Source organism: Telopea speciosissima, chromosome 7 (genome assembly GCF_018873765.1).
Source record: "Telopea speciosissima isolate NSW1024214 ecotype Mountain lineage chromosome 7, Tspe_v1, whole genome shotgun sequence".
Classification (NCBI taxonomy): domain Eukaryota; kingdom Viridiplantae; phylum Streptophyta; class Magnoliopsida; order Proteales; family Proteaceae; genus Telopea; species Telopea speciosissima.
Window position 1 is genome coordinate 2,041,319 of NC_057922.1, and position 14,607 is coordinate 2,055,925.

Below are 14,607 nucleotides of genomic sequence, written 5' to 3' on the forward strand. Positions count from 1 at the left end.
AGAGGTATGTATCCAGTAACCCCGTGACTTTCCATTGCTTGTATAGGGAGAGCTTGACAATATTGAAAGGTGGTCTGCTGCCAACGAAGTGGCCAACAAGACAGTTGTGCCATTTATGAGCTTCTGAGGTCAGAAGGCATCAGTGTTATTGGGCCACCTTCGAGTCTCTGACCATTGTTGGGGGGGAGGAACCGAAGAGAGACTGAGAGAGGCCCCGAATAGTCTGGCCAAAGAGGGAGCTCCAGAGCACAACTTCATGGGAGGAGGTAAAGCAATGGGGAGGATGGGAGGTTGAGGGAGGGAAAGAGGGGATTGGGTCAAGGTGAGGAGCAGGAGAAGGGAGATAAGGGGACCCTAGTGATGGTGGCACCACACAAGGGCGAAGAGACATTGGACCTTTGCTTCCTTTTCCTTGTTTTCCTCAGGAGGCTCGTTACCAACTGGACTCAACCCACAGCATCTTTTCATCACTAATCACTAAAATGGATATATATATATATATATATATAATATCAGATCGAAGAAGAACGTGAAAGATGATAGAGACCATCTTAAGCTTTTCTCTATAAGCCAACTATGGAAGTTTTTAGAGAGAATATGGGAAAAAAATTAGCTCCATCAATTTCCATTAAAATAACTGAGAACCTTTAATTTGCACATTTTTCCAGCATATCATTTCCAAGGATATGGATGTTAGTTGCTAGAGTTGGGAGTTTAAGTAAGAGTTTTTACAGAAAATAACTCGGCAATGTTACAAAGCCATTTCCATATTTTGACGGATATTTTTGACAATGCATCTTTGTGCTTGATATTTTCATCTTACCAAACATTATCATAGAAAAGGTGGGGTGTACATACAATCAGAGAGATAGCGCATGCTCTCATAGAGAACAAGTAACAAAGCCAACATGGAAAATTAACTCATTTGTTGGATTTGATTCACTGTAGACAAAAACTCTTTTAATGAGGTTTTTAGTACTCCCACAGTTGAACTTATTTCCTTTAAGAACAAATTTCTTGGCATAACAGTATGTAATAATGTCAAAAAATGCTTGGAGGGGGGGGGAATAGAAACAGAGAACTGATTTGGGATCCAGAACTCAGAAAATTATTCATACCTGTGAACAGAGAAGTTGGGGTATATTTTGGATACCATTTCAGCAAAATCACAAAACTGATATATACCATTTGTGCAGAGGTACCTTCCTGAAGCAGATGAGGTCTCAAAGAGCAGCACCTGTGCATTAGCCACATCCTTTACATGTACAGCACCAAGCCAGTGGTACTCTTGTGTCTCCTTTGATCCCTACAGCAACTGTTGAAGTACAGCACAGCTTGCATTCAAATGAGATTGCAGGAGTGGACCCAGACAGGTGGCTGGAAGGATCGTCACAACATCCATCCCATGCTTTTCTGCAAAGTCCCAAGCTGCCTTCTCTGCTAATGTCTTTGACACTGGATACCATTTCTGTCATCCAAGACGTACCCAACACTGTACTTAAAAATTCGATTTAAGAAACCTAAAAGTCCTTTGACATGCACCACATGCACCCTTTGATCATTGAATCACAAAACATAATTGATGAGTTTGATCTTTAAATAGAAGAACTTTCTGGTCCTAGATTTATGTCCTTGTAATTTGTTAAAAAACCTAACACGATGTAGAGAAGAATGGAAATCGCAAACACAATCACACAATGCGCACAAGAATTTACATGGTTCGGCAAGGTTGCCTACGTCTACGGTGAGATGAGATCTGTTTCACTATCAATGGAGAATAGGGTTACAGTCGCTCGTTCCTCACACCTCTCTCAGATTTTTCAATGCAGAGAAAGAACTCTCGCTATAGATCTATAGCGAAAACCCTATACAGGAAATCCACACAACAGTCCATCATCAGAAATCAAGACACCAAAACCTCAACAGTGATTATAGAATACAATGAGTCAGACAGTTAAAAACATCCAATTTGCTATGATTTAACAAGAAGACTGTGAAAGACTTAAGTGAAACAATGTTTCAGTTCAATAAATTAGAAAATTTTATCACATTGGTCTAAGATGAAGAGCTTTCTTTTTATTCACTTATGTCAGTTCATTTATATTTACCTGTGCAGTTCAACAAGTTTTCTTCATACTTGTCATCGAGATTTATGTAATCTCGATATTAGCTTCTATAGCTAATACCAAGAGGTGTGAGGAGGGTAGATTAGTAATTAGTTTTATTTCTTTTATTCTTTCTGTTTTTTTGTTTTGCCCTTAAGTGGCTATTTATTGAAGATTAGAGGGAGATTACACTCATCGTGTAACTCCCAAGTTGCAAACTCTCTTCTCCTCTTCTTCTCTCATTTCTCCTTCTTTTCTTCTTCCTTTTCCCTTATTGTTGACATGGTATCAGAGCTTTAAGCACTGTTGCAGCTCTCGGTGGACTTCTCTATCTCTTTTCTACAACCTAAGACTGAAGATTGTAGAGGTATTGAAGCTTGAAGACTTGCGGTTTCTTCATCTTTCTATTTGAAGGGGTGCAGCAACATATGCTGTATTTTGGAGGCTTTTATAGACTAGTTCATGGTATAAATTAAGACCTAGGTCTCTTTTGTGTTTGTGGATTGCATTGGATGGAGTGAAGGCATTGAAGGCTGAAGCATAAGATCGAAATTTTTATCAAGGTTTTGAGATCAACTTTCTGAGGGAGAAAAATCGATTTTTTCCGAGAGTTTTGAGATCGATTTTTGGACTGTTTCTTGACTTGGCTGAACCTTTGGAGTGTGCTGCCCCATTTTTTGAAGGACATAAATCAAAATTTCTTGGTGTTGATCATCCTCTCTTCTAATCAATTTTTGTTAGGGTTTCTGATAAAATCGATTTTTGCCAGGGTCTTGGAGGTTCGATTTTTTCCAGAATTTTTTTTTGGGTGAAAAAAAAATATCATTACCAAAGGAAGAAGAAAAGAAAGAACAGGAGGCCCCAAGAGGGGGAAAGAAAGAAAAGAACAGCCAACCCCAGCTTAGCTAGAGTGGTCCAAAACAACAAAAGAAACATTTTGTAAGCCCCAGGAATCAACAATAAGCATGTTCCTTGGGGTATCTAAGCACTAGGAAGGAGGCACAGAGGATAACTTTGCTGAGATCTCAAAGGAAATGGAATCCCAAATCTGCCGGTAGGATCTAGAGTTGGAGGTCCATTTCCTGACATTACGCTCCATCCAAATATGGTTGAGAGTTGCACAAAAAGCCAGTTTTCCCACGCAGTCACATAAGGAGGAGCCCACAAAGTGCTTGGCAATCCATTGCCATTCTCTGGGAAAAGGGCGGATGCGTCTCTAGGTAGGCCAGCACTTGAAGAGGATGCCTTTCCAGATAGCTTTGGTGGTAGGGCACTCAAAGAAGAGGTGATTCAGATCTTCATCATTGTTCCAGCAAAAGCAACAAGTATGAGACACAAGAATCTGCCGGCTGCAAAGAAAAGCCTGAATTGGGAGGCAATTGTTGAAGATTCTCCAGGCAGTGAAGCTGTGCCGAGGGATGTGGTGTTTGAACCAAATAAGCTTGTACCAAGGGACCACCGGGGCATCTAGGCGAATGTAGTTCCAGGCCACTTTGGAAGAAAACACACAGGGTTTGTCTGTTGACCAAGTAACACAATCTCCACTTGTCCTCTGCCTTCTGGGGATAGATGAGAGATCATTCCAATAAGGAGCAAGAGCAGGTATAGGGGGGGGGGAGTCCAGCCATCTGTATCAAGGATGTCTGCCACCAACGATAGCCTATGGAGGCCTGAGGCATAGATGGTTCTCGGGGTGACCAAGTGAAGAAGGATACCCCTGGGGTGCCAATTATCCAACCAAAGGTAAGTAGAGCCACCGTCTCCAATCTGAGAGCGGATGGCCTGGTGAACCAGCTGGCGGCAGGAGAGAATTTTGCGCTAGACCCAAGAGGCTTCAGAAGAAAGAGAGGCAGTCCAAATGGAGTTCTAGCGCAGAGGCCCAGAGTAGATCCAATCCACCCAAATGCTTTTCCAGAATTTGTATTCCAATTTCTTCACTTCATCAATTTGGTAGTAAGTTATGGGTGATGGTTCCAAGTCTATGATGACTGAGGTTTTCTCTTCTTCCTCTAATCAAATCACTGGAAAAAAAATTGAAGGAATCACCAACTTTCAACAATGGAAGAAAATTGTTAAGTTGGTCTTGACGAGACGTGATCAGCAAGATCACCTATTTAAACTCAAGCCTGATTATAACCCATTGAGGGATACAGTTGATGCTTGAATCTTGGGACAAATGCTGAATTCTATGGAGCACCAAATTGTTGATTTGGCAATGCATATTGATACGGTTAAGGAGCTCTAAGAGTATCTCAATGTTTTGTACTCTGGACAAAACAACCTTTCTCGCATTTTTTACTTGTCCCAAGAGTTCTATAGGGTTGATAGAAAGGGTCGTCCTTTGACCTAATATTTTGCTGATTTTAAGAGGATGTATGAGGAGTTAAGTTCCTTAATTCCTATCACTTCTGATGTGGAGCAAATGCAAAGTCAGCGGGAGCAACTTGCTGTTATGGGGTTTTTAGGTGGACTTGGGAAGGAGTTCGATTCAGTCCGTTCCCAAATTCTTGGTGGTGACAAGGTAGCCACATTGTCTGAGACTTTTTCTAGGGTTCTACGTGTCTCCTGTGAGACTACTACTGCTGCTGATAATTCGGCTTTGGCTTCTGTTCCCCAAGACCGTGGGCCCAATGGTGGGGCTAGTACTGGTAGTAATGGTAATAGTGGTGCTGGTCGTGGTCGTGATGGTGGGGCTGGTTCTAGTAAACCACCTACCTTGGGTACTCAAAGTGTTCCTGATGGTTCGGGGCAAGTGAGGACTTGTCATCATTGTGGTCGTCCAGGACATATCCAACGTTTTTGTTGGAAACTTCATGGCAAACCACCTCAACAACAGTTTGCCAATTCAGCTACAACTACTAAGTCTATAGTTTCTGCATCTCCATAGCCTAAGGGTAAGACCGTGAAGATGTCTGATGAAGAATATGCCGGTTTTAAACAATTTCAGATTTCTCAATCAGCCCAAGCTCCAACCGCCACCTTTGTTCAGACAGGTAATACTACTGCCTGTATTTCGATTGCTACTCCTCATCCCCGGATCATTGATTCAGGGGAATCGGATCACATGACTGGTGTTTCAGGTATTCTTTCTTCCTTCCAAAAATCTTCGTCTAGTGTTACTTTAGCTAATGGTTCCTTAGCTAACATAACTGGTACTGGTACTGCACATGTTACACCTTCTCTGTCTTTATCTTCTGTTCTATACTTACCTGATTTCCCATTCAACCTTTTCTCTGTTAGTCGGTGTACCAAATCTCATAACTGTTCTGTAACCTTTTTCCCGGATTCTTGTGTATTTCAGGATCTTACGATGAAGAAGATGATTGTTAGAGGTCGTGAGTCGGAGGGGCTTTACATACTTGAGGATACTTCATCTAAGGCATGTACCGGTGTGGCGTCAGCCCACCAGATTCATTGTCGTTTGGGTCATCCTTCGTTGGAGAGTTTAAAGCTTTTAGATAGTCGTTCTCGGTCACTTTCTAGTTTAAATTGTGAGTCCTGTCAGTTTGGGAAACTTCATCGTGTGAGTTACCCTCCTAGAGCCCTCAAGTATATGTTTGTTGGGTATTCGCAATCAAAACGGTTATTGTTGTTATTCTTTTGAGTTGCAAAACTATTGTGTTACTGTTGATGTTTCTTTCTTTGAGTATACTCTTTATGACAGTTCATCATTTACTGTGTCTGACTTGGATGATGATCTCCCCATTTCCATTATTCAGTCTATTGTTCACCCTGTTCTACAGGCTGCCTCAACACCGGCACCTCCACCTATTGTGTTTCAACGTCACCAATGGAAGGTATGGGCTCCCCCTGCTCCAGCGAATTCTGCCCCATCTACTTCTTCGCCAGCAAATCTCAGACAATAATATTCCTTTTCCATTGGAACCTCCTTCTGATCTTGATATTCCATGACTCATCGTAAGGGTGTTCGAGCTTGTACTCAAAACCTCATCTCTAATTTTGTTTCTTATGTTGGTTTGTTTTCCACCTTTCATTCTTGTTTACAAACTGTTGAAAATCATCTTGTTCCTAAGTCTGTCGCAGAAGCATTGTGCAGTCCTGGTTGGAAGGCTACTATGAATGAGGAATTGTTGGCATTGGAAGAGAATCAGACTTGGGATCTTGTGCCCTTACCCTCAGGTAAATCTGCTATTGGTTGTCGGTGGGTGTATGTGGTGAAAGTGAATCCTGATGGATCTTTGGCTCGTTTGAAGGCCCGTCTTGTTGCGAAGGGCTATGTCCAAATATATGGGGTTGATTACTTGGATACTTTTTCTCCTGTAGCGAAGCTTACTTCTGTTCGCATTTTTATTTCTCTTGCTGCTACTTACCATTAGCCTTTGTATCAGTTAGATGTGAAGAATGCTTTTTTACATAGGGATTTGACTGAGGAAGTTTATATGGAGCAACCTCCTAGGTTTGTTGCTCAGGGGGAGTCTGGCTTGGTGTGTAAGTTGAAGAAGTCTTTGTATGGGCTAAAACAGTCTCCTAGGGCCTAGTTTGGCAGATTTACTGAGGTTGTGTTAGAGTTTTGGCTAACACGATGTAGTAGTGATCATTCTGTGTTCTTCCGCCACTCTGGTGTAGGAAAAATATTTCTTGTGGTTTATGTAAATGATATAGTCATTACAGGAGATGATGGTTCTAGTATTGAAGATTTGAAGGCACACTTGCAGCAAAAATTTTAGACCAAGGATTTGGGTAAGTTGAAGTACTTTTTGAGTGTGGAAGTTGCTCAGTCAAAGAAAGGAATCTCGCTCTCACAATGAAAATATTTACTTGATCTTCTTTCAGAGACAAGAATGTTGAGTGCTAAACCTCTAGATACTCCTATGGATCCCAATTTGAAGCTTACTACTAATGATGGTGATATTTTGCCTGATCCTGAGAAGTATCGGAGGCTAGTTGGGAAGTTAAATTACCTAACAGTGACTAGGCCGAATGTAGCCTTTCCTATTAGTGTGGTGAGTCAGTTTTTGTCTGCTCCACAGACATCTCATTGGGAGGCAATTATGCATATCTTACGCTATCTTAAAAAGGCTCCTAAACGTGGTCTTCTATACAGTGATCATGGTCATAGGCGGATAAAGGGTTTTTCAAATGTTGATTGGGCAGGGTCTCCAACTGACAGGAGGTCTACTACATGCTATTGTATGTTTGTTGGAGGTAATTTGGTGTCCTGGAAGAGCAAGAAGCAGACAGTAGTTGCTCGTTCCAATGCAGAGTCAGAGTATAGGGCTATGGCACTTGCTACCTGTGAGTTGATGCGGATAAGACAGTTGTTGGCTGAACTTGGTTTTGTTGAGGATTCTCCAATGAAATTGTGGTGTGACAACCAATCAGCTGTCCACATTGTTTCAAATCTTGTGTTTCATGAAAGAACGAAACACACTGAAGTTGACTGTCATTTTGTTCGAGAGAAGCTACAACAAGGTTTGATTTCTCCTGGTCATGTACGTACAGGAGAACAACTTGCAGATGTGTTAACAAAGTCTTTGGGGAGTGCAAGAGTGGATTATATTTGTAACAAGCTGAGCATGATTAACATCTATGCTCCAGCTTGAGGGGGAGTGTTATCGAGATTACAATATTAGCTTCTATAGCTAATACCGAGAGGTGTGAGGAGGGTAGATTAGTAATTAGTTTTATTTCTTTTATTCTTTCTGTTTTCCTGTTTTGCCCTTAAGTGGCTATTTATTGAAGATTAGAGGGAGATTACACTCATCGTGTAACTCCCAAGTTGCAAACTCTCTACTCCTCTTCTTCTCTCGTTTCTCCTTCTTTTTCTTCTACCTTTTCCCTTATTGTTGACAATACTCTGCAACAAGATTTATCACTTCAAATAAAACCATTTCACCTTGTGGCACTAAACCAGAAAACCAACTTCTAATGTATCCATACTTCACTTTTGTTTTTGGTAGCCATCATGCATGTTTAAGTGTCGAGCTGTAGGCTAACAATGTATCTCTGTCCTTCAATGCATTCTGTTTTATATCTTCTACTCTTTTTTCTTTGTAGCATTGCATATTTCAAGTACAAATACTTGATCTGAGTTATATTGGTTAAGGCTATGACTGAGTAGTTGATGATGTGATTGCTCTCGTCTCACAAAGCACCAATCACAGTTTATCATTGTCTACAATTCAAAAACTGAACAACACAAAGATGCCAGATGATGATGCATTAGAATCAAAAACAGTCAGAAAGCCTAAAATTCCCTAACCTTCATACAAGTACATTATTCACATCATTCTCAAAACTAATAAATTCAATGCATGTTCAGCCCTGCTTCTCCACCCTCCAGAGAAGGTCTTTCCCTTCGTTTCATTGCATCTTCTCCTGATGGTGCGACCAAATAGCCCTTTGCCCACTTGGACTGCTTGATGACGAAGCTAAGCTCTGGGAAAACTATTTAGTCGGCCATTTCCTTGGCTCCTCCGTTCCACATGTAAAGTTCTCTCTAGCCAAACAATGGAGAACCCAAGGAAATCTGGAAACCTTTCTTTTGGACAATGGTTTCTTTGTCTTTAAGTTCTCTGATGGACTCGACAAAACCCGCACTCTTGTAGGAGGGCCCTGGCATGTTGGGAAGAAACCCATTTTCCTCCGGCAATGGCACTGACAGCTTTAACTGAAGCAGGTGGATTTCTCTACTATTCCACTATGGATCTCCCTTCCCGGCTTACCGCTCCACTTCTGGTGCACTGAGGGGCATAGCACAGTGGGTTCGGTACTCGGCACCCCCCTCTTCTCAGATGCTAGAACTATAAGAAAGGATCATCTGGCTTACACTCGAATCTGTGTTGATGTCTCTGCTGATTCCCTCTTCCTTCCTTCATCAATGTTAACAAAGGAGACGACTTCTCCTTTGAACAAGAAATCTAATACGATTGGAAGCCTCCCCAATGTCTTTTCTGCAAGACCTTTGGCCATGAATCATCCCTCTAGGCTCCAAAGGATGATTTGCACTCCCTCGCTGACCTCGGTGAAGCAATTGTGATTCCCGCCCCTGTAGGTGACCTGCTGATGCAGATTTATCACCAAACTGGGCTTCTTTGCTTGGGAATAAGTCTAGGGTTGGGTTGTGTACATGTTGGGCCTTTGATCCCATGGGTTTTCAATATAATAGGCCACTTTTATTGGCCTAAACTATGGGTAATTATGTTGCATATGGGATTAGTTGTTTTAGTTTCATACTTAGTTTTATTTTGGTGTTTTTGTTCATAAATTGAACTGGTTCAACCAATGGTTCAATTTCAGTGATTTTAGTAGTTTTCTTTTAAGTATTTAAGTTTGGGCTGGATTAGGACTCTGTTTGAGTCTTTTCAGTTTCCTAGTCAATTTAAGTTACCTAATAGGTTAAGGATTGGGTTAGGTCTTTCCTTTTTAGTGTAGGAGTCTATTTTTTAGTCTTTTATATAAGGTTGTAAAGGGGGCAAACATTGTACACGATTTTTTATATTAATGAAAAGCTTTTGCTACTCTTCTTCTCAATTGAAGATTTTTGTCTCGTGTTTGATCAAGGCTAGTAGGATCGATGTTTAATCCGATTGACACCTTCCGGTGGGAAGCCCAGCTGGTTCGTTGGTGGGATTGGTGTTTGATCCAATTGACACCTTGCGGTGTGAAGCCTGGGTGGTTCTTTTGAAGCTCTCCTTCAAGTTCTTTGAAGATCTCCTTCAATTTCAAAATCAAGATTGAAGAAGTATTCAAGATCCTCTAACCAACTGAGCTGGCCTTGCAACAAAAGTAAGTTTGAATCATCCCATCAATACCCATTCTTCTCCTAATTCTTCAAACCACCCCAAGACCCTAATTTTCCTACTCATCTCCCAAGATTCTTAACAACACCTTCACATAATTGGATCGAGTATTCTCCTGTCCAATTGGAACACTAGAACCAAGCCGTTTTCCCATTACCCCATTCAAACCACAACATCCCACATATTTCTAGAGATCATCCCATTACCCAAATTCTTCATAGACCAATCCAACAATCAGAAACACACCATACCTGAATCGAATTTCATTTCCTACACTAGGAATAATCGATTCAAACCCTAGCCCCAAATTTCACCAAAAAAACTATTTTTGACCAAGCCGATTTACTTGTTCATAACAGATCCTGGTTCACTGGCTCCTAGTTGGTCTTCTACCAATGTAAGACTACATTAAGTGGTATCAGAGCATGGATGAACATGGTAGACCAGTGCTACCAGCAGCACCCGATCCTATGGGTACAATGATTGAGATGTTTCAAAAGTTCTCTGCTAAACAGAGGGCTATATATGAAGAAATAAGGGTTGATCAGGAGCTATGTATGATAGGTTCCAGAAAATTAAGCAACATCAAGTTACTCTAGTAAGGGACAACAATCTGCCCATGGAAGAAGACAGATAACAAGGACGATCCCAAGCCTATGATGGCAGACCAGATCCACAGGTATTTTGTGATTGGTTAACTGCTTTAGATGATTATTTTGATTGGTATGATTTATCTGAGCCTAGGAAGATGAGGTTAGCTTGTACTAATCTAGTAGGGCCAGCCCTTGAGTGGTGGAGAATTACTGAGAGAAATCTCCAATATTAAGGCAAAACAACTATAAATTGGGCAGAGATGAAGGAAGACCTGAGTAGGAAATATTTACCACGGGCATTCAGAGCTCGACAGCAAGCTCAAATAAATTCCCATCGACAACACCACCAAAAGGCCTTCATATCTAATGACAACTTGAAGCCTCCATCAATGAGATTCAGTTTGCAAGTTGAAGAGTATTGGAAATCTAACATCACCAGTGTAAAATCAGCGACTGAATACCAATTTTAAATTACCGAAGGAAATTGAGAGAGCACAAGTTGAAGACAAAGCTGAAGTGATCACAGTGAATTGTGATGAAAAGAAAGAGACAATGCCTAAAGCTTCAAAGATGGAAAGTCAACATGCAGAAGAATCTACTGAAGAGCATGGTCCGAGAACTCGCGAGATCTCGCCGAGATTCTCGATTTTTCAAAATACCGAGTCGAGATGGGCATCGAAACATAAAAGGTCAATATCTCGCCGAGATCTCGGCAAGATCTCGGGTCATGGGGCATATCTCGGGTCTCGAACCATGGTTTACCCATTTAACTTATGATTTAAGGGGCCATCTCGACAAAACTCACTAATCTCGGCGAGTTCTGTCAAGACGCCTCTGTTATCTCTCTTCTACACTTCTTCTCTCAAATCCTCTGTTCTACTCTTCATTTTTTTCATGGATTGAAAGCTTTGGAAGGTGATTTTGTTGCCAAACTGAAGATTGAAGTTCACTTTTGCAAGATTCATCAAGTTTTTGAAGGATTTTTGAAAGATAAGCCATTTTCCCAAAATCTATTTTTTTCAAAAAAAATTGATGAAACCTTGGTAGATTCATGTGATTTTAAGTTATGTCACACAACTATGGCCGATCTATCACTTGATGGAGTCCGAATTTTTTTTCGGTTATTAAATTTTTTATTGTAATTTCTGAAAAAAAAATGAATTTTTTCAAAAAAGAAATTGAAAAAAATAGGATAAATACTTATTTTTGGATGTGATTTTCATATATGTTAGACAAGTTTGGATGCTCTACAGCCTAATGGAGTCATTTTTTTTTTCACCCATTAAAAAAAATATTTTATTTTTCAGATTTAATAATAATATTATTAAAATGTTTAAAACATATATAAAATTAAGAAAAAATACTTGTTTTTGTTGGAAAATTATGCACAACATATGTACATAATGTCCAACTTCAAATGGTGTCAAATACATCATTATGTTATAATATTTTATACTTTAAGGTATAATTATTTTTAATAAAAATTGTAAATATTATTTTTAATTAAAAAATAAATACTAGGGTTAGGGAATAAAATAGGTATTTGATTGTTCTAGTAGCTTCACATTATGTTTAATAGTTATGAATACAATACTTTAATGTTTAATACTTTACTTTAAGTCTGTAATAGTTACTAATACATGTTTTTTCATGTAACAGTGTAAAAAATAAGATATTTCTTACACAATGGGGGATATAGCATGGCTACATGGAGTTCCAATGTCCGAGGACAAAAAGAAGTCAAAGTGTAACTACTGTGGAAAGATTCTAAATTCTGGAGGAGCAACTAGGTTAAAGCAACATTTGTCTGGTACAAGCAATGATGTTGTCTCATGCCGAAATGTTCTGAGCCAAGTGAAACTGTCTATGGCACAAAACTTGAGAGGAGTACGAACAAAGAAAGCTGAGAGGGAAAGACAACAAATAGCTTTTGATGAGGAAGTTCTAGAGAGGCCTGGTGTAGAGATCCATGGAGGAGTAGGAGATGATACTGAATATAGGCCTACACCTGATGAGTTTGAATCAGAGGCTGAATGGAGGATTTACCAGCAGACTTTGGCAGAGAGTAGACAAAGTTTTCATTTTGAGAATATGAGACCATATGAGCAAGCAAGAGGAGCTGGTGGATCTGGCTCAACTGCACCAGTGTAAGAAGATGAGAGGAGGAGAAGCACTGGCACAAGAGATATCCCATGGCCCCAAGCCAAACCACGAGCACGTTCCCCATATCCCATTTTTGAGCAGGATCCATCTACCTTTAGGCAACAAGATGCCTACCAGCAAACCATCCCGCAAGTGTTTGGTGGTAAACAAGAGGAAGCACAGAAAGCCTTCAGCAAGTTCATGCTATACAATGGCATTCCAGCTAATGTAGCACAAGGAATATACTATAATGCATTCCTTGATGCTATAGGGAAGGCTGGCCCAGGATGGAAGGGGCCTTCACCATATGAGTTATATATTGTATATTTGCCTCAAGAGGTAGAGGAGCTGAAAGAGTACATAGAGGGTCTGAAGCCAAGGTGAGACACATATGGGGTTACTCTTATGGCTGATGGTTGGACTGGACCTACTAGACAGTCCATTATAAATTTCATGGTGAGTTGTAATGGGAAGACTATATTCTTGAAGTCTGTTGATGCATCAAAGCATGTAAAGGATGCATCATACTTGTATAAGCTACTGAAGCAAGTGGTGGAGGAAGATATAGGAGCAAAGAACGTTATCCAAATTATGACGGATAATGGTTCTAATTTTAAGAAGGCTGGAGAGAAGTTGATGAACAAGAAGAGTAAGAGGATCCGCCTCTTTTAGACTCCATATGCAGCACATTCCATTGATTTAATGCTGAAGGACATGGGGAAAAAAGCTTTGGTGGCTGGTGTGGTTAATAGGGCAAGGCAAGTGACCAACTTTGTATATAACCATGGTTATGCTTTAGCCATGATGAGGGAAAAATGCAAGGGGGATTTAGTGAGGCCTGGTGTCACTCGATTTGCCACCAATTACATTGCATTGAAGAGCTTTCAGACGAAGGTGATAGGTCTGAGGTCTATGTTTGCAAGTGAACAGTGGTTTGGTTGGTAAGGTTCTAGGCCAGAAGAAGGGCAGGCAGCACAACAGACCATTGCAAATGATCAATTCTGGAAGGACTTGCATAAAGTTGTTGCCATATTAGAGCCAGTGGTGGCAGTACTAAGGATGGTTGACACGGAAAAGAAGTCTACCTTGCCCCACATATATGCTGCCCTGGAGAAAATGAAGGAAATGGTCCAAGCTGCAATACCCCGAAGTGCTCGGTCATACATTAACATCATTAATGAGCGGTGGGAGAAGCACTTGAGTCATCCATTGCATAAAGCTGGTGAGTTCAACACTTCAACATACTTTACACTTTATATGAGTTTTTACATTTACATATTCAAAACTCAAAAGTATCAAGTCACTAACAAGTTATATTTGTGGTTTCCTCTTTACTAGCATACTATTTGAATCCAAAGTACCAGTACTCGCATGATCTTAGGCTAGACACAGATTTGTTAGTGGCAGTTCAAACTATTATTGAGAAGTTGGAGCCCAATGGCAAGACACAAGCTGACTGCAATAACGAGGTGAGAGTATGGGACTTTGGTACTTTTGTAGTAAGGAATGTAATTACTAAATAGCAAATACTAATGCCTCTAACAATGTTTGAAATTTAAAATGAAAATAGATCCAATTCTTCAGAGAGGCCTCATCAAGTTTCAGTTGAAAAGCCGCAGTGGAGGGTAGACAAAAGTCAGACCCTGGTAGGATGCATGACATTACATTTATGAATTATAATTTAATCCCTTTAGAATGCACATATTCTTAATATTCTATGTTTATAATGCAGCTGACTAGTGGGTGCTTTATGGTATAAGTTCACCCAAGCTGATAGCAGTAAAAGTGCTGTCACAAACTTGTTCATCCTCTGGATGCGAGCGCAACTGGAGAACATTCGCATTGATACACTCAAAGAGGCGGAACAGATTGGGTAGTCAACGACTAGAGCAGCTAGTGTATGTGCATTATAATATGAAACTAAGGATGAGGCACAACGTAGAGAATGAGACCAATGACAAAGATCCCAACGAACTAGCCAACATATTCCAGGAGGACTCTGAT

At 40.4% G+C, this 14,607-nt stretch overlaps 1 protein-coding gene across 1 annotated transcript in view; it reads right to left on the reverse strand.

Annotated features, from left to right (window-relative positions):
• LOC122668840 (cinnamoyl-CoA reductase 1) overlaps positions 1-14,607 on the reverse strand; it is a 68,295-nt gene that overhangs the window by 21,165 nt on the left and 32,523 nt on the right. The window contains 1 exon segment of the mRNA XM_043865386.1: positions 1,119-1,468. Coding sequence (XP_043721321.1) covers positions 1,119-1,468 — 350 coding nt within the window.